At 42.8% G+C, this 18,615-nt stretch overlaps 1 protein-coding gene across 1 annotated transcript in view; it reads right to left on the reverse strand.

The window, feature by feature from the left end:
• slc3a1 (solute carrier family 3 member 1) overlaps nucleotides 1–13,307 on the reverse strand; it is a 30,384-nt gene extending 17,077 nt beyond the window's left edge. The window contains exons 1-2 of the mRNA XM_052013223.1: nucleotides 13,063–13,307; nucleotides 6,978–7,157 (exon numbers count right to left, since the gene is read on the reverse strand). Of these exons, the coding sequence (XP_051869183.1) occupies nucleotides 6,978–7,157; nucleotides 13,063–13,291 (409 nt within the window). The 5' untranslated portion in view covers nucleotides 13,292–13,307. The remainder of the gene's footprint in view (nucleotides 1–6,977; nucleotides 7,158–13,062) is intronic.
• Between the last annotated feature and the right edge of the window lie 5,308 nt (nucleotides 13,308–18,615).

The following is an 18,615-nucleotide window of genomic DNA, read 5'->3' on the forward strand; positions in this document are numbered from 1 at the left end:
TACATGCCCTCAGGCTCCTGTATCTTCTACCTGATGGAAGAGGAGAGAAGAGAGAATGACCCGGGTGGGTGGGGTCTTTGATTATGCTGGCTGCTTCACCAAGACAGCGAGAGGTAAGGACAGAGTTCAAGGAGGGGAGGCTGGTGTCCGTGACGCGCTGGGCTGTGTCCACAACTCTCTGCAGCTTCTTGCGGTCCTGGGCAGAGCAGTTGCCGTACCAAGCCGTGATACATCCAGATAGGATGCTTTCTATGGTGCATCGGTAAAAGTTGGTGAGTGTCAAAGGGGACAAACCAAATTTCTTTAGCCTCCTGAGGAAGAAGAAGCGCTGGTGAGCTTTCTTGGCCATGGCATCTACATGATTTGACCAGGACAGGCTATTGGTGATGTTCACTCCCAGGAACTTGAAGCTCTCAACTCTCCTGACCTCACCACCATTGATGTAAACAGGTGCATGTACACCACCCGCTTTCCTGAAGTCAATGACCAGCTCTTTTGTTTTGTTGACATTGAGGGAAAGGTTGTTGTCATGATACCATTCCACTAAGCTCTCTATCTCCTTCCTGTACTCCGACTCATCACTGTTTGAGATACGGCCTAAAATGGTGGTGTCATCTGCAAACTTGAAGATGGAGTTAGAGCAGAATCTGGCCACACAGTCATGAATGTATAGGGAGTAGAGGAGAGGGCTGAGGACAGTAAATACAGCTCCTATCACCATCTCTTATAAGGATGCTATCCTTTTTTCTCAATTTCGCCACCTCCACCGCATCTGCTCCCATGATGAGGCTTTCCACTCCAGGACTTTAGGAAAAGGAGAGGGAAAAATGGCGAGGAGAAACAGAGAGATAGGCTAGGAAAGGGAATAAAAGAAGAGGCAAGGTGAGGGGGGAGGGGTTGATTTACTTAAAGTGGGAGAATTCGATGTTCATTCCATTAGGCTGTCAGGTCCCAAGATGGTAAATGAGGTGTTGTTCCTCCAGTTTGCGTTTGGACTTCTCCTAGCAGTGGAGGAGGCCAAAGACGGACATATCAGTGATGGAGTGGGGGGGGGGGGGGTTGAAGTGACTGGAAACGAGGAAATGCAGATCGCGGTGACAGGCAGTGGAAAGTCCCCAGAGAGGGAGCGGGATGGGTGGGGAGGAAGGAGTAAACTAGGGGGTCATGGAGAGAGCGGTCTCTACGAAAGGCTGAAAGGGTTGGGGAGGGGAAGATACACGGTGGTAGGGTCCCATTGGAGATGGCGGAAGTGGCGAAGAATGATGTGTTGGATACGTAGGCTGGTGGGATGAAATGTGAGGACAAGGGGTCCCAATCCCTGTTGGGTCTGGGAGGAGTGGGGGTGAGAGGAGAGGTGCAGGAAATGGTGGAGATGTGGGTGCGAGCTCTCTCAACCACAGTAGGAGGGAAGCCATGGTTAGTAAAGAAGTTGGACATCTCTGAGTGGAAAGCCTCATCATGGGAGCAGATGCAGTGGAGGTGGCAAAATTGAGAAAAAGGGATAGCATCCTTATAAGAGGTGGTGATAGGAGCTGTAATCAAGGTGGCTATGCAGGTCAGTGGGTTTGTAGAAGATGTCGGTGGATAAAGAATCTCCTGAAATCGAGATGGAGAGATTGAGAAAGCAGAGAGGGGTATCAGAGTAGTCCGAGTGAATTGGTGAACCGGGTTAAAATTAGTGGCGAAATATACGAAACTGTTGAGTTCTGCATGGGTACAAGACATGACACCAATGCCGTCGTTGATAATAGAGGAGAAAGAGTTGAAGAGTGGGGCCAGAATAGGCTTGGAACAGAGACTGTTCAACATAGCCAATGAAAAGGCAGGCATAGCTGGGGCCCAAGCGAGTGCCCATGGCTACAACCTTGATCTGTAGAAAGTGAGAAGAATGGAAAGAGAAGTCATTTAGTGTGAGGACAAGTCCAGCCAGGTGGAGGCGAGTTAGTGGAAGGGGACTGGTTCTGTCTCTGGTCGAGAAGGAAGTGGAGGGCGGTGAGGCCATCATGATGGGGAATAGGGACTGGACGTCCATGGTGAAGACAAGGTTGTGCATGCCAGGGGACTTAAAGTTATGGAAGAGTTGGAGAACGTGTGAGGTGTCACAGATGTTGGTGGGAAAGAATTGGACCGGAGGAACAGAGTAGTGTCCAGGTATGAGGATACGAGCTCAGTGGAGCAAGAGCATGCGGAGACAATAGGTCTGCCAGGACAGTCCTCCTTGTGGATTTTGGGGAGTAGATAGAAGTGGGCAGTCCTAGGTTGTGGGACGATCATGTTGGTAGCTGTGGAAGGCAAATCTCCCGAGATGATGAGATCAGTGATGGTGCAGGAGATAATGTCCTGGTGGTCCTAGTCCAGGGGTAGGTAGGAGGAAGTGTTCATGAGTTGGCATCTGGCCTCTGCAAGGTAGAGGTCAGTGCGCCAGACTACCATGGCACAACCTTTGTCGGCTGGTTTGATGACTACGTCAGAGTTGGTGCGGAGGGCGTGGAGAGCAAATCATTCAGAAGGGGTGAGGTTAGAGTGGGCGAGGGGAGCAGAAAAGTCAAGATGGCTGACGTCATGCCAACAGTTAGCTATGAATAAGTCCAGGGAAGATACCAGGCCCGGTGGGGGAGTCCAGGTGGAAGAAGAGGGCTGGAGGCGAGAGAACGGGTCATTGGAAGGGGGAGAGGACTCCTTACCAAAAAAGAAGGCATGGAGGCAGAGGCGGCAGAAAAAGAGCTCAGCATCATTTCAGGCTCAGAATTCATTAAGGTGGGGGCATAGAGATATGAAGCTGAGGCCTTTGCTGAGAACACACCGCTCAGCCTCAGAGAGGGGGAGGTCAGGGGGGATGGTAAAGACCCAGCAGGGGTAGGAGTAGGGGCCAGAAGAGGAAGGGTGGGGGAAAAGAGAAAATTAATTCTATTGCCCTGCATACTACCCTATAATTTATATCTGAATCAAACATTTATACAACTATCGCTGAAAAGATGCAATGATTGGTTCACTCTATGAATGTCCTCCATAAATTTTGGAAAATCTTCCTAGTAAATCTCTACTCTAAAGGGGTTTTTAATATTTTAAATTGCCCCTCATGTCTATAATCTAATTTTTTTTAATCAACATGGTAATGGTATTACATATGAAGTTTATAGACACAATATTAAAGAATGTAAACGTGATTAATCCTTTACTGCAAGACACAAATCTAACAAAATAAGCTTTGCCACAGTAGTGTATTATTCTCAGCTACCATACAATAAATTACACTTTAATCTGAAAAAAGTTGCCATATTCTTTAAAGTTTTTTTTCAAATAACAATATATTCTCAGAAAATAGTGAATTATCCAAGCTCTGACAAAGGGTCTTTGATCTGAAATATTAACATTGTTACCCTTTCCACAGATACTGCCTGAGCTGCTTAGTATTTCCAGTTTTTATTTCAGATTTCCAGTATTTTTTCCATTTGTTATTCATCCAAGACTGATAAATCATTCAAAATACTTTATGCCGGTTTCAATTAAAAAAACTCATTAAAGTTTTAGTGACACAAGTTTTAGTGACAGGCTGTTTCTAAGCCATTCAGTAATGGGTGAAAATAACTAATTTTTTAATAAATTGATGCTAAAGGAAAATAATGGCGTACCTACATAACTTAGTACATACATTTTTAAATGCACAACTTCCATACCCAACTATGGGCTAACCAAAAATGGTAATTCTGAAATTATCCATAAACATGAACTCGTCTGATCTGAATAATTTCCTTTAGGTAGAATATTACACATCCCTCAATCTAACCTATATTTGGCTCCAGGCTTATAGGAATGCAGTTGATTTCTACCTGCACTTTGAAATGACCCGGCAAGCCATTCAGCTTAAGGGGCAGGTGTAATTAAGAATGACTGATAAATCTGGTCTGGAGGCAACAATTGCTGTTCCTCCAGCTCAGGAGTTCTCCTTCAGGAAGGCAACTTCACCATCACTGAAGTCAAGGTGGCAGCCACCTGCTTGCAGCGGATGTAATGTACAAAAACGCTGTGCTCTGGCTCCACATACATGCCCCTGGCCCTTCTAAAATGAACAGTTGGCCATCTTCCAGCAGCTTCCTCTGCTGCTAACACTGCACCAGCCAGATGTTTCACACAGAGAGTTTATTTACGTCATCAATGCAGCTGGACGATCCAGCGGAGCTGACAGCAAACAGAACATCACCTCCAAAGTTCTCAGCAAAGTTGTAAATAATGCCAAGCTGTACAATGTCTTCAGCAACCCTGCAGATAGCACACCATGACAATGCACCAAATGGATCAGTCCAGTCTCAGATGGACTAACTGTTATGTCCCAAACACACATGGTTTTTACATCAACCAACATCATGCCAGAGTTCTTTGATCACTGCCTCATGACTGACTTTCACCCACAAAAAGACCAGAAGGCTGGCAGGGGGGCACGGAATTTGAACACAAAACTGGTAAACCCAGAAAACACCAAGTTACATAAAAACAATCACACAGATTGGGGAATTTTGAAATTCTTCTGTCATTCCCCAGTGGGAAAGCAATTAAAGCTCTCAGCCAAGTAATCTGTCATCCTTGGAATGGTTCAGTAAGTGAGTCAAAGGGAATAGTTTCAACGCCAGGAAAAGCATGTAGAGTTTGCTCCTGCTGCAGTTGTTGGGAGTGGATGTTGAGGAGGAAGTCCAAGAGGTAGAGAGCCAACAAGCCTTGCTCTTTGCCTCAGAATTCTGAAAGATCATTGCACAATCCAGGAAACGGTGTGATCATACTTTTTTCCAAATGATTCACGTAGAGCACTCTGTAATCAGTAGCCGTAAGGAAGAGGATGTTCTCAGTAACATCCTTGCATTCAGACATATTAAGGATCTGAAAATTCTCTTACCACAGACTATACAATTGAAGGCCACCCACAGCACAACCCTCCAGAACTTCCTGTCCTCTACCTCAGAGGTTTTATGCTACATCAAGCCGGACTATTCATTTAATCTGGACAGACTGGCTAGGTCTATCATCCTTTAAGACAATAACACACCAAGAAGTGATGGCTTAATGACCAAGTTGTACTGGATTCAATCAGCCCACACTTCTAGAAGGGTACTACTGCTTCTTCTTCCTCTTTTTAGCAATCCCTTGGGATCAAGGAAGACTTACTTCCTCTCTGGTTTTATGGGTTCTGAAGTAGTCCATCAGGCTAATGTGGAAGCCACAGGCTCTTTCACAGATGGGGCTGGTGGTGGCCAATGGGGCAGGTGGGTGGGTAATTTGTGAAACAGTCCGCTCTTCCTGAAGTTTGTGCTCTCGATGCATGGTCTTGACGTTCTCAATACTATTTGAATGCTCTTTCTCCATTTTGAATGGCCATGGGCTAAATATTTCCAGAAGTCAACAGGGAAGTTGCATTTCTGAAGGAGGCTTCAAGCACATCCACTAATCAGTTCATAGATTGGTAAGAATCTACTACCAATTCGAACTGGCCTCATGAGCCAAAGTCAATTGCAGCAAAAGCAAAGGCACTTTGGCAACTGATATGATTGATTCTCTGTTCTCTTCATTGTTGAAGGTCATTGGAATAATGGGTCTTGGGAGCTAGGTCATGCACCAAAAAGTGACTGAAGCATATAGCCAGGGTGAAATAGAAACTGGGAGTGTGGGAACAGCATTCCCTCCTGATTGAAGCTGAGAATCTGCTCTTCAGGTACTCTCACTGTTGCTGTACATGGTGCAAGTGTGGCCCGTATCCCAGTCCCATTCTGCAACAATCATCCAAACCCTCTTGGTTGTTCTCTGTAGATGCAAAGTGGATTCCCTCTGCAAGTATGAAATATACAAGTCTCCAGAGAAAGGGGGAAAAAATATACCCAATGTTACAACAATGGCAACTTTTGTGTGTGGTTGCATCAAGCTATTCATAGACTCCTACCATGCAAATACCAAGTGCCACCACATGCTGAGGTTCCACCTGTCATCAATATGTAAAAAAGGGCCTGGTCAAGCTGTCACAGAAAATTCCATTCAGTTGTACAGTGCTGCACCACTTGCACCTCAAGGAAGAGATGTGCAGAAAAAGACCAGTGCCCATACTCTAATTATAGTGATCAGCAGGAAAATAGGACGGTGGATCCTTTTGGAGGAGAGTGTCAAAGTCATTTGGCAAACTGCTTCATCATCAGAGCTTTCAAACAAGAATCTCGACCTTGTTTGGCTGATGGTGAGAAAGGCCCTACCTGTCAGATAACTCACCACATGCTGCCTCAAACCAGCTGCAGTATAGGCAAGACTGTCATCCATCTCTTTCTGGAGTGTGTATTTCCAACAAGCTCTGAAAAGAGATGCAGGGGCATTTCTAAAGGTTCAGCCTTAGCCACAGCATCACACAGAACTCTGTGCACAAAGGGCTATTCCCAGAGATGTATACGGAGACAAATATCAACCATTACTGGAAGCTCAATTAAGACACACTTTGATCTGCCTGAAATTTGCTGGTCTTCCAGTGCAAGGAGTTGTTCACAATTGAATATTGCAGACTTTCACATTCCAAGGACAGGATAATGTACTAAAGGAAGCACTGAAGCTTGGTGCTGCTGCTACAAAGTCTGTGGGGAAAACCAGAGTTCAGGGCTCTCTTGCCCTGTGTACTAACCTCTGAAATATTTTGCTGACGGAATGTTAGGGAAAGAAAAATCACTGTCATGTTGATATAATGTAAATAAGTATAACTAAGAAATGTTCCATGTGGTATAATTGTGAATTTATGAATAGAGTATATCTTTGGAAAATAAAGATTAAGAGTGAGCAATAAGCATTTGTATTGCAAGTGCTACCCATGTCCCTCATCTCCTGGTAGGTGGAGTCCAGTTTGCTGTTAGTCAACAGAAATCTCACAACTGCATTTAATAACAGCCAATCAAACAAGAATTACAATATAATGGCAACCAATAAGAAATCATGATTTCTCTTTAATCTAATCTCACCTTTGTCATGTACAGCTTTTAAGAGGCTGTCAAACTCTTCCATTGTTCCAAGTATTGGATTAATATCTTCAAAATCTTCGACATCATACCCAAAATCTTTCATTGGAGACTTGTACACTGAACTTATCCAAATAGCTTTGATGTTTAAATCCACGAAATAATCCAATTTCTCTTTAATTCCTATTAACAGCAGACAAAAAATTTCAATATATATCATTTTTAAATGATTAAAGCAGATTCTAGATAGAAATTACAAATAGTAATAAAATAAAAGCCCTTGTACTCATGCAGAACTGAAAATGATAAAATGGCCTCAAAACCTTGTTTCTGCTGCACTACAAGGGCTGGATATTGACTTGCATGATGCACTACCCACTCCAACTTTGTAACCATCCAAGACATCTGGGCAGATCCAATTTGGGCCTTTTCAGCATTTCTGAATATAACTGCACCACCGTTAACAATATAACTTCCATCTCTAAACCGCGCTCTCATTCCTCTTTTAAGATGTTCATTAAAATCTTCCTTCGGCCAAGCTTTTGGTCATCTGCCCCAATACCTCCTTATGTAGCTCACTGTGAATTATCTGTTTCCTGTCAGGTGCCTTGGGGCATTTTGCTATTAAAGAAGTACTATATAAAGGGAAGTTTGTTTTGTTATTGTCATATTGACAGTTCTTGGGCTATGAAAACAAATTTCATAGTTAATAAAAGCAAGCTGCTCAAAATATTCAGCAGCTGAGGCAGCGACTCTAGGGAGAGAAACAGTCACTGCTTTAGGTTGATGGCCATTTATCAGAGCCAAAGTTACAAAGGGTCTCAGCCCGAAACCTCGACTGTTTATTTCCCTCCATAGATGTTGCCTGACCTGCTGAGTTCCTCAAGCATTTTGTGTGTGTTGCTTCAGATTTCCAGCATCTGCAATCTCTCTTGTGTCTTAATTGAAGAAAAGCCCATGTTAAGGTGGTTGAAGGATTAGTGAGGGATCTGGAATTGGGCAACCACATGGGTTTGGGTTGTAACTAGAGCAGAAAAGAAATACCTACACAAGCTGTATGAAAGTAACTTTCCATACAACTTTATTATCATTTGTCAAGTTTTCCAGCCCCCAGAAAACACCAACATACATAGAATTTTGCCTTGAGGAAATGTGAAAGAGTGCATTGGGAGTAGTCGTTAGGAAGGCTAGTTTAAGGACTAGTGTCACTTGACTATAGAACTGGTTTTATTATTCAGCAAAAAAAAATCATTGAATATTGTTACTTCTGGTCTCGAGGAGGTTAATGAAATTAAAGTAGATCATCTGAAAATACTCAGGATCTGTGTTAGAGAAAGAATTCAGGTGCATAACTTTTCATTAGAAATGGTGGGGGGGGCTGCCCAGGGTGTCTAAACAAAGAATCTGAGGGAAATGTCACCAGCAGCATTGTCTCAACAAGCAGGGTCATGCCTTTCCTTGTAATTTTCAATTTCCTACCTTATCGTTTATGAGATGGAAGGGCTGAAAATTCAATACACAAAATAATTAGTCATGAATTAGTCATGTTTTGCAGGCAAGGACTTGTCGTTTTTGAGACACAGCAAACTTAGCAGCAGAGGGGAGGAGCCGGCATTGCTTAAAAGTTGTTTTGTAGGTATAAAGGGAGGCAGGCTCAAGTGGAGGGGTCAGTTTGAGACAGCCCTCAGCCCTATTTGAATTTGGAGTGCAGTGTTTGAGGTCAAATTGCTGAGGCTTTGGTGAAGAGGCAAGAGTAAAGGTAAGCATAGGTAAGGTCTTTCCACTTTAATCTTCACACTTGGTGAGTCAGAATGGCAGTTAGGGCAGTGGTATGCTCATCCTGCAGGATGTGAGAGATCAGGGAGACTTGCAGTGTTCCTAGGAACTACACCTGTGGGAAGTGTGGCCAGCTGCAGGTCCCAGCTGACTGTGTTAGGGAGCTGGAGACACTTAAGATCAGCTGGGATGCTGAGAGCATCTTAGATAAGAGTTTCAGTGAGGTGGTCACACCTAAGGTGCAGTTTGCAGGTAGTTGGGTGACCACCAGGAGAGGTAGAGGGGGTAGGCAGATAGTGCAGGATTCCCCTGTGGTCATTCCCCTGGAAAAAAGTATACCGTTTTGGGTATTGTTGGGAGATGACCGTTCAGGAGAAAGTAGCAGCCAGGTCTGTGGCACCAGGACTAGCTCTAAGGCTCAGCAGGGAAGGGTGAAAGCAGACAGGACTATACTTGATAGTTAGAGGGGCAGACAGAGATTCTGTGGCCACAAAAGGGACACCACGATGGCATGTTGCCTCCACAGTGCCATGGTTGAGGATCTCTCTGAGTGGTTGCAGAACATTTTCAAGTGGAAGAGCAAGCAGCCAGATGTCATCGTGCATATTGACAGAAACGACATAGGTAGAAAAAGAGATAAAGTCCTGCAGAGTGAATATAGGGAGTTAGGAAAGAGGTTAAAAAGGATCTTGTGGGTAGTAATCTCTGGATTACTCCCAGTGCCATGTACTAGTGAGGGTAAGGAGGATAAGGCAGATGAATGTGTGGCTGAAGAGTTGGTGCAGGGGGCAAGGATTCAGATTTTTGGACCATTACGATCTCTTTTGGGACAGATGTGGCCTGTACAAGAGGTACAGGTTGCAACTGGATTGGAGGGGGACCAATATCTTGGTGTGCAGATTTGCTAGTGCAACTAAAGAGTTAAACTAGATTGATGTTGGTGGTGGGGGGGGGGGGGGGAGGCGGAATGCAAAGCAGAAATGAGGCAAATGGGAGGCTGGAAGTTGATACAGAGTTCAATGACAACAAGTTCAGTAGACAGGACAGGCAGCAGCATGGCAGGGAGCAAGGAAAGACTGACGGATTAAATTGCATTTATTTTGATGCAAGAGGCCTGATAGGTAAAGCAATGAACTCAGGGCAAGGATAGCTATGTTGGACTGGGATATTATAGCCATTAAGGAAATGTGGCTAAGTGAGGGACAGGACTAGAAGCTAAGTTGTTTGCAGGCAAAGGGATGTCTGGCATGTGGAAAGCTTTTAAAAGTGAGATTTCGAGATCTGCATGTTCCTGTTAGAGTGACAGGCAAGGCTGGTAGGAGTAGGGAACCCTGGACAATGAGGGATATTGAAGCTCTGGTAACAAAAAAGGAGGCATGCGTTCAGGCAGCTGAGATCAAGTGAATACCTGGAGGAGTAGAAGGGATGCAGGAGTATATAAGAAGAAAATTCGAAGGGTAGAATGGGGGCATGAGATAGCTTTGGCAGAGAAGATTAAGGAGAAAAGAGTAACTGGAGAAAGCATAGGGCCCCTCAAAGACCAAGGTGAACATCTTTGTGCAGAGCTGCAGGAGATGTGCAAGGTCCTCAATGAATATTTCTCCATGTTTTTACCATGGAGAAAGACATGAAGACTTCAGTTAATAGGGATGTCTTGGGGATAGTCCACATTACAGCAAAAGAGGTACTGGATGTCTTTAAACATATGAAGGTAGATAAATCTCCAGGGCCTGATCAGGTATATTTAAGAACACCATGGGAAGCCAGAGAAGAAATTGGGGGATCCGTGGCTGAGATATATGCATCATTGTTAAAAGACAAAGTGTTGAAGGACTGGAGGGTGGCTAATCATATGCCTTTACTTTAGAAGAGCTGCAATGGAAAATTATAGACCAGTAAGCCTAACATCTGTGGTAGGTAAGTTACTAGATATACAGTACATGTACTTGGAAAGACGGGTTGATTTGGAATAGTCAGCACAGCTTTGTACATGGGAGATCATGTCTCACGAACTTGATTGAGTTTTTTGAAGAAGTAACCAAGAAGGTCGATGAGGGCAGGGTGGTAGACCTGGTCCACAAATAAGGATAAGCCTTTGATAAGGTTCCACGTGGTAGACTGCTATTGAAAATTAAATTGCATGGAATCCAAGGAGAGCTAACTAATTGGATACACAGTTGGCTTGATGGTAGGAAGCAGAGGGTGATGATGGAAGGTTGTTTCTCAGACTGGAGGCCTGTGACTAGTGGCGTTCCCCAGGGGTCGGTGCTGGTCCCATTGCTATTTGTCATCTATATCAATGATTTGAGTGAGAATGTACAGGGCATAGTAAGTTTGCAGCTGACACTAAAACAGATGGTGTTGTGGTCAGCGAAGATGGTTATCAGGATTTACAGAGGGGTCTTGATCAGCTGGGTAAGAGAGCTGAGGAAAGGCAAATGGAATTTAATTCAAATAAGTGCAAGGTGTTGCATTTTGGGAGGTTAAATGAGGTAGGACATTCACAGTCAATGGTAAAGTCCCAGGGAGTATTGCAGAACAGAGGGACCTTGGAGTACAAATACATGGTTCCCTAAAAGTGGCATCACAGGTAGATAGGGTGGTGAAGAAGGCTTTTGGCACACTAGCCTTCATCAGTCAGAGCACTGAGTATAAAAGTTAGTCTGTTATACTGCAGTCGTGCAAGATGTTGGTGAGGCTGCACTTGGGGAACTGCACTCAATCAAGTTCGTGGTCACCCTGCTGTAGGAAAGACGCTATTAAACTGGAAAGAGTGCAGAGGAGATTACAAGGATGTTGCCAGGACTCGAGGGACTGAGTTATGCAGAGGTTGAGCAGGTTGGAACTTTATTCATTGGAGTGTAGAATGAGGGGTGATCTTATAGAGGTGTAAAAAATCATGAGGGGCATAGATAGGATGAATTCGCACAGTCATTTTCCCAAGGTTGGGGAATCAAGAACTAGAGGGCATAGGTTTAGCGTGAGAGGGGAGTGATTTAATAGGAACCTGAGGATGGTCAGTATATGGAATGAGCTGCCAGAGGAAGTTGAGGCAGGTACATTAACAACATTTAAAAGGAACTTGGACAGGAACATGAATAGGAAAGGCTTAAGGGGAAATGGGCCAAATGTGGGGAAATGAGACTCAGATGGGAATATTGGTCAGTTGGACCAGTTGAAGTGAAAGGCCTATTTCTGTGCTGTATGGGTCTATGAAAGAACCTTTCATTGGCACCGATAATAATAATGCAAAGTTAATCGTTTAGTAGATCATATAACACTTTAGCTATGAAAATGGACTTTGCACTCCAAGGATCTTTTGGCTGGAATTTTATCCACACAGCTTTTTTGCCATAGTCAGAAAAACAGTAATCAAAGGGACACTTGTACATGCAAGCATTTTTATAGACAAATCATCATGTCACTCCACGGGTAATGCCTGGAGCTGTTCAGCAGCAGCACTAACAGCTGTGCTACCATGCCATTCTTGCAAGGCTTAAAGAGGTGCCACATGTGAGAATTTGGGGGGCAGGTGGTATTTGAATGTTAGATCCTCATCTTGATAGTTTGTGGATGATGGAACATATTACAAAGAGCAGTGAAAGAGAGTAATGATGAAGATGGCAGAGAATGGCATTCCATGTGGGTATAATAGGCTTGGCGATACATGTAAGGTTATTAAAACTTGGCAGCACAGCATCCATGCCTTTGGGCTTGACATTTTGCTTTAACTTTGATTGCTTCCCCATCCTCTGTCATTTGACCACATACCTTCATGGCTTCCTATCAGCATGGACCAGTTGAGCCAAAGTGCCTGTTTCCGTGCTGTAGAACATTATGACTCTCCATGGAAAGGAGAATCTTCTCCTCCTTTCCTGCTCATCATTCAAGGTTTCTAGACTCACATTAGGCAATCACAATACCAGCCCTCACCCATGTTTTATCAAGGTCTCTGGAGTGAATTCCAACACCAACTGTAGCCACAACGATAGCCAATTTGAACTGGTACTAGCTGCCCATAACATTGGAAAGTTTGTTATGCACTGAGGTAATAAACAGAGCACTGAGGTCATGTTAACAATATTGTACAAGGTTATTGGAGACACCCAGCTTTCAAACAGGCAAAGGTTATTTGCACATTGTGACCCTTACATCATATTCCAGTACTTAACACATTTCAACACCTTTTTTGTTTAAAGGTAACTATATGCTCCAAATCAATTTCTTACTTTTTTTTACACCAAAATCAACTGTTTTGCAATATAAATGTAAGTATATATTTATCTTATGTCCTAGAATTATTGCAACTTACCATTCAAGTCCCCAACACCATCCCCATCAGAGTCTTTGAAGGATCGTGGATAGATTTGGTAGATTGGACTGCCTTGCCACCAATCCAGACACTTAGGAGACACTGCAATAATGCTGATAGTACAGGCAACCAAAACTAGTGTGGCTGCAACAACGAGCCAGAAAATAATCTCTCTGGGCAACCTGTAACGCATTTGGTTTGAATATTGCTGCAGGACTTCCTTGGGCATTCCAGCATAGGGTCCTGCTTCGTGGTCAATTTTGTCACAATTTGCAGCATAATCAGTCTCCTCTGTTTTTTCAGTGGATTCATTCAAAGTACAGTATTTTCTTTCCTGGTCTTCATCTTCTTCAAAGACTGGACTAATATTATCTTCTAACTCCTTCAGATCTATTTTTATAAGATCTGTCTTATCCATCTCTGAAGACATCTTAAAAGCTGTTTTGTGTTTGCACTTGTTAAACTGTGTAGCTGCAACCTTGAACAGTGGTGAAAGGATTGTATTTTGTAATAATGTTTTGTCCTTGGACTTTACATCCTTGGCAGGTGAAGCAAGCATGCAAATGGATCAGAAATCATTAACTATGTGCAAAAGGTATGTTTCTACCAATCATAGAGCACAGAATCAGGCCTTTCAGCCCACTGTGTCTGCGCCAGCCATTGAATACCTGAGTTTCCATAACTCAGACCATTCTATGTCATGGCACTTCAAATATTCATCTAAATACTTTTTATATGTTCTGGGAGTACCTGCCTATACCAGTTCTCCAGGCAATGCATTGCTGATTCACTGGCTGAATCTGGGTAGAAAATAAATTCTCAAATCCACTCTAAATCTCATATCTCTTACCTTAAACCCAATCCCTCTGGTTATAGACAGCTCCACAAAGGGGAAAGGTTTCTCAACATCTCCCCTATCTATGCCCCTCTTGATTTTGAATACTTCAATCATATCCTCCCTCAGCATTCTGCACTCCAAGGAAAACAAATCCAAACTACCGACTCTGTCCGCATTGCTGCAATGCTCCATCCCAGGTAACAGGCTGATGAATCTCCACACCCTCTCCAATGCAATTACATACTTCCTGTAGTGTGGCATCTAGAACTGTGCACAGTATTCTAGCTGAGGCCTAACTAATAAATTATCTAGCTATTCAATAATTTCCTTGACTTTATATTCTGAGTAACAAAAGTCCCTGTGCTCTTAAACAGGTCAAATCTGGTTTCTGTAACCAAAAAAAAATAGGCTAGAAAGTATAAACAGAAGAAAGAGATGGAGATATAATTAACCTGCTGGCTCCAAACGGGCAGCCTACTGGAATGTTTTCTTTGACATAAAAGTGCCATAGACTTGTTCCTAAAGCAATTAACATCTGTAGGAATATACAAGGAAAGGTGATAGCTTTAGAAATGTGGCGACTAGTCCTGTTGTGTACAAATGACCATTAAAAGGGATGTGGCACCAATTGATTGGTTGGATCAAATGAATGTTTTGTTACGATTGGATACTGACCAGGGACAGGGCTCTCACCTCTAATCGGTCAAAAAGTAATAGTTAAATGTCTGAAGATTGCTCAAGAAAGTACCTGTCTTTGATGTGTAACCTTAGAATTAGATGATACAGATAAAATGTAATTGTGCTTAGGATATGATATCACTTTATGAATTGTGCTTTATAAGTCATCCTGGAACTGTATCAGGGCAACATCTTTGCATATGCTTGAATAAACCAGTGAACAATGGAAATATGAGCTTTGACTGATCACTACAGTTGTAGAGAGCAAGTAACTCCCACAACAATTGGCATAGTCCACAGAAACTGCTGTGCCCATTCTGAGTATTCATTTAAAATACTCCCTAATGAACAGTTTGTATCAGACTGGTAAATTGGTTTATTATTGTCACATATACCAAGATACAGTGAAAAACTTTGTTTTGTATGCCACCCATACAGATCATTTCATGACAACAGTGCATTGAAGTAGTACAAGGGAAAACAATAACAAAATGCAGAATAAAGTGTTACAGTTACAGAGAAAGTGCAGTGCAGGCAGACAACGAGGTGCAGGGCCACAAACGAGGTAGACTGTGAGGTAAAGACTTTAAGGGTGAGTGAGAAAGAATATTTGTGTAGAATCAGGAAAACCAAAGTAGTGTAAATTCTGAGTGGTAAGAGTCCTGAAATGCTGGAATAACAAAATAAAAGTAAGGAATAATTAGAGCCAAGAATGTAGAACTAAGTTTCATAGAGAAATAGGAAGAGTGATTGATGACTCTTCACCTCGAATTAGGGTGGGAAATGTTGATCTACTACATCTTTCTAAAGCATGGTAGGAGGCACGGATAAACAATAGAACAGACGAAGCCATAATAATAATGCTCAGCAGATTAAATTCACACAAAATCATCAAAGACAAAAGGAGTCGGTTGTGACAATGATCTATTTTAAACAAGGTGATGATGATTGGGATCTAAATGATGGAGAAATTAAATGTGACCATACAGGGGATGATTGGGATAGAGAGTGTTGACTACTTCTAAGTAATAAACCTACAGCACCCTCAGGGGATCTAAAATGGTTCCATATCACACAGTGACTAAATGTAATGGAGCTAGTGTTGCAGTGGCAGTGCATTTTACAACTTCAGAGAGATATGCTACTTAAGGAATTGCATGTGGAAATGGATAGTCCCTGCCAAGATGACCTTATCTTTCCAAGGGATGAGAATCATCAACAAGTCCTTTGAACTGGTTTATTACTGGCCCAGTCTTAAAATGGCTTCATGGTCTGCACAGAGGAACTAGAAAATCAAAAGGCTAGTAGTAAACGGAAAGTAGCTGTAGCCACTATCACAATAGTAAGTCCCATGTCAGTATTTTATAAACATAAACAGTCCTGTCATTGTACCTACGACTGCCAAAAAAAAGGGGATATTCTAGAAAACCAAAATTTGTTAACTATAAAAAGAGACAATAGGATCCAACAGTTGGGTGAAAGAAGGGGATAGAGAAGGTTGGGAACCCAACAAAGGATGCAAAGTATTGGCAGGCCCCCTGGGGGCAAGCAGGTGACTAAATAAGACTTGGACTTGATGAATGGTTACAACAAAGATAGGTAGCATTGGCCCTCCGAAGACTGAAGTTAGAGGACACTGGGATGGTGATTGGCACAGTGTTAGGGGGATGGCATTGCAAAATGTTGATAGACACAGGACTATTGACCCTCACCAAAAAAGATATTCCAACTAAAAATGAGATAATGATCAAACATGAGAAGAGGAAAGATTGTTGCAAAACACACTGAGTGGGTGTAATTAGAAATAGAAGGAATAAATTTACCTATTAGATCTTGGGTATATCCCAATGGGGAAGTGACAATAATAGGAATAGACATATTTTGACTATTAGGGTTAGTCATAGTTCCCAGGAAAGCATCTTAATATGGGGAAAATAGACTAAATATGGGTAAATCAGACTAGTATAGAGAAGTACAATAGTTGGCATGGACACGGTGGGCCAAAGGGCCTAATTCTGTGCTCAATGACTCTAAAGAAAAGCCAATTTAGTAAGCTTAGTACTAAGGCCAACTGGGTAGGATTCATGGAAATAACTGAGATAGACTGGACAAAGAGGAAAATTTCAAGTGATTTGTAGATTGTTCCCAGGGATTTGGGCATGACACAAGAGAGAGTGTGTTAAAATACATGTAGAATCTATAGTCATTCCTGGCCCTCAATGTATTTTGGGATGTCAAATAAGGGTACCCTTCCGAAGCCTCTGGTTGCTTCCTGTAATGGGATGACCAGAATTGCACACAATATTCCAAGTGCAGCCAAACCAAAGTTTTATTGCATACAGCTGCAACATAACTTACTTACTCTTATACTCAGTGCCTCAACCAATGAAGACAAGCATGCCGTACACCTTCTTTACCAACTTATCTACTTCCATGGCCACTTTCAGGGAGCTATGGACTTGGTCTCCAAGATCCCTCTGTATATCAGTGCTATTAAGGGTCCTGCCATTAACTGTATACTTTCCCCTCAAATTTGATTTCCCAAATGCATTACCTCACACTTGCTTGGATTAAACTTCATCTGCCATTTCTCCTCCCATATTTGTAACTGATCTATATTCTGCTGTATCCTTTGACAGCCCTCTACACTGTCCACAATTCCACCAGTCTTTGTATCATCTGCAAACTTACTAACTAACCCATCTACATTTTCATATATCACAAACAACAGAGGCCCCAGCACTGAACTCTGTGGAACACCACTGGTCACAGACTTCCAGCCAGATCTGTCCACTTGATCTGTGATTCTTTTAGCAATGTGTAAATGCTGTGGAGGGTTGTTTGGGACAGAATCCAGGTGTCTGGAATCTTGTCTTTCCACTTGATGTGAAGTATTCTGCTCAGACAGATCATATGGAAGGGATTAAGCTTTCTGGTATGGCTGCTGTACATTGTCCAAGTCTCCCGAGCATAAAGAGGATATGACAACAGCACAATACACCTTCAGCTTGGTCTTTAGGCTGATTCCTTTTTATTCCCATACTTTATTTCTCAGTTTTCCAAAGCTGGCTTTTGTTAAAAGAATCCAAGAAAGTTTTCTCAAGCAATATGTAGATGGCCAGGCTGGAGAGGGGACAACACTTGACCTCCTCTTAGGAAATGAGGCTGGGTAAGTGGCTGATGAGTCAGCAGTGGAGCACCTTGGGACTATGATTCTATGGGTTTCAAGATAGTTATGAAAAAAGATAGGAGTGGTCCACAAATTAAAGTCATAAATTGGGACAAGGTTATTTTTTTTTAACAAAGGTTGATTGGGAGAGGCTGTTACAAGTGAGAAAGGGAGAGTTCAGGCACATCATGTTCCTGTTCGAGTGAAAACCAAGGCCGGCAGGATTAGGGAATCTTGGATGATGAGGGACATTGAGGCTCTGACCAGGAAAAAGGAGGCATATGTCAGGTATAGGCAGTGGGATCAAGCAAATCCCTTGAGTATAAGGGATGTAGGAGAACACATAAGGAGGAAATCAGGAGGACAAAAAGGGGACATGAGATATCCTTAGCATATAAGGTAAAGGAGAATCTTAGAAGATTCTATAGTAAGAGCAGAAGGGTAACCAGGGAGAGAATAGTCCCCTTTAAAAAAAAGTTTTCTATGTGTGGAGCCATGGGAGATGGGCGAGATCTTAATTGAATACTACTGGTCTGCATTTACTGTGGAGAAGGATGTGGAAACTAGTGAGTTCAAGGAAGAGAACAGTGATGTCTTGAAACATATCAACATTACCAAAGAGGAAGTGTTGGCGGTCTTGAAGCGCATAAAGGTGGACAAATTCCTGGGGTCTGACCAGGTGTATCCCAGGACACTGTGGGAATTAAGGGAAGAAATTACTGGGGCCCTGACAGAGATTTTTCTATTTTCATTAGCCATGGGTGAGGGACTGGAAAACTGGAGGATGGCAAATGTTTTGCCTTTATTTAAGGACTGCAAGGACAAGCCAAGGTACTACAGGCCAGTGAACCTTACATCAGTGGTGGGA

Source organism: Pristis pectinata, chromosome 3 (assembly GCF_009764475.1).
Source record: "Pristis pectinata isolate sPriPec2 chromosome 3, sPriPec2.1.pri, whole genome shotgun sequence".
In the NCBI taxonomy this organism is placed as follows: Eukaryota; Metazoa; Chordata; class Chondrichthyes; order Rhinopristiformes; family Pristidae; genus Pristis; species Pristis pectinata.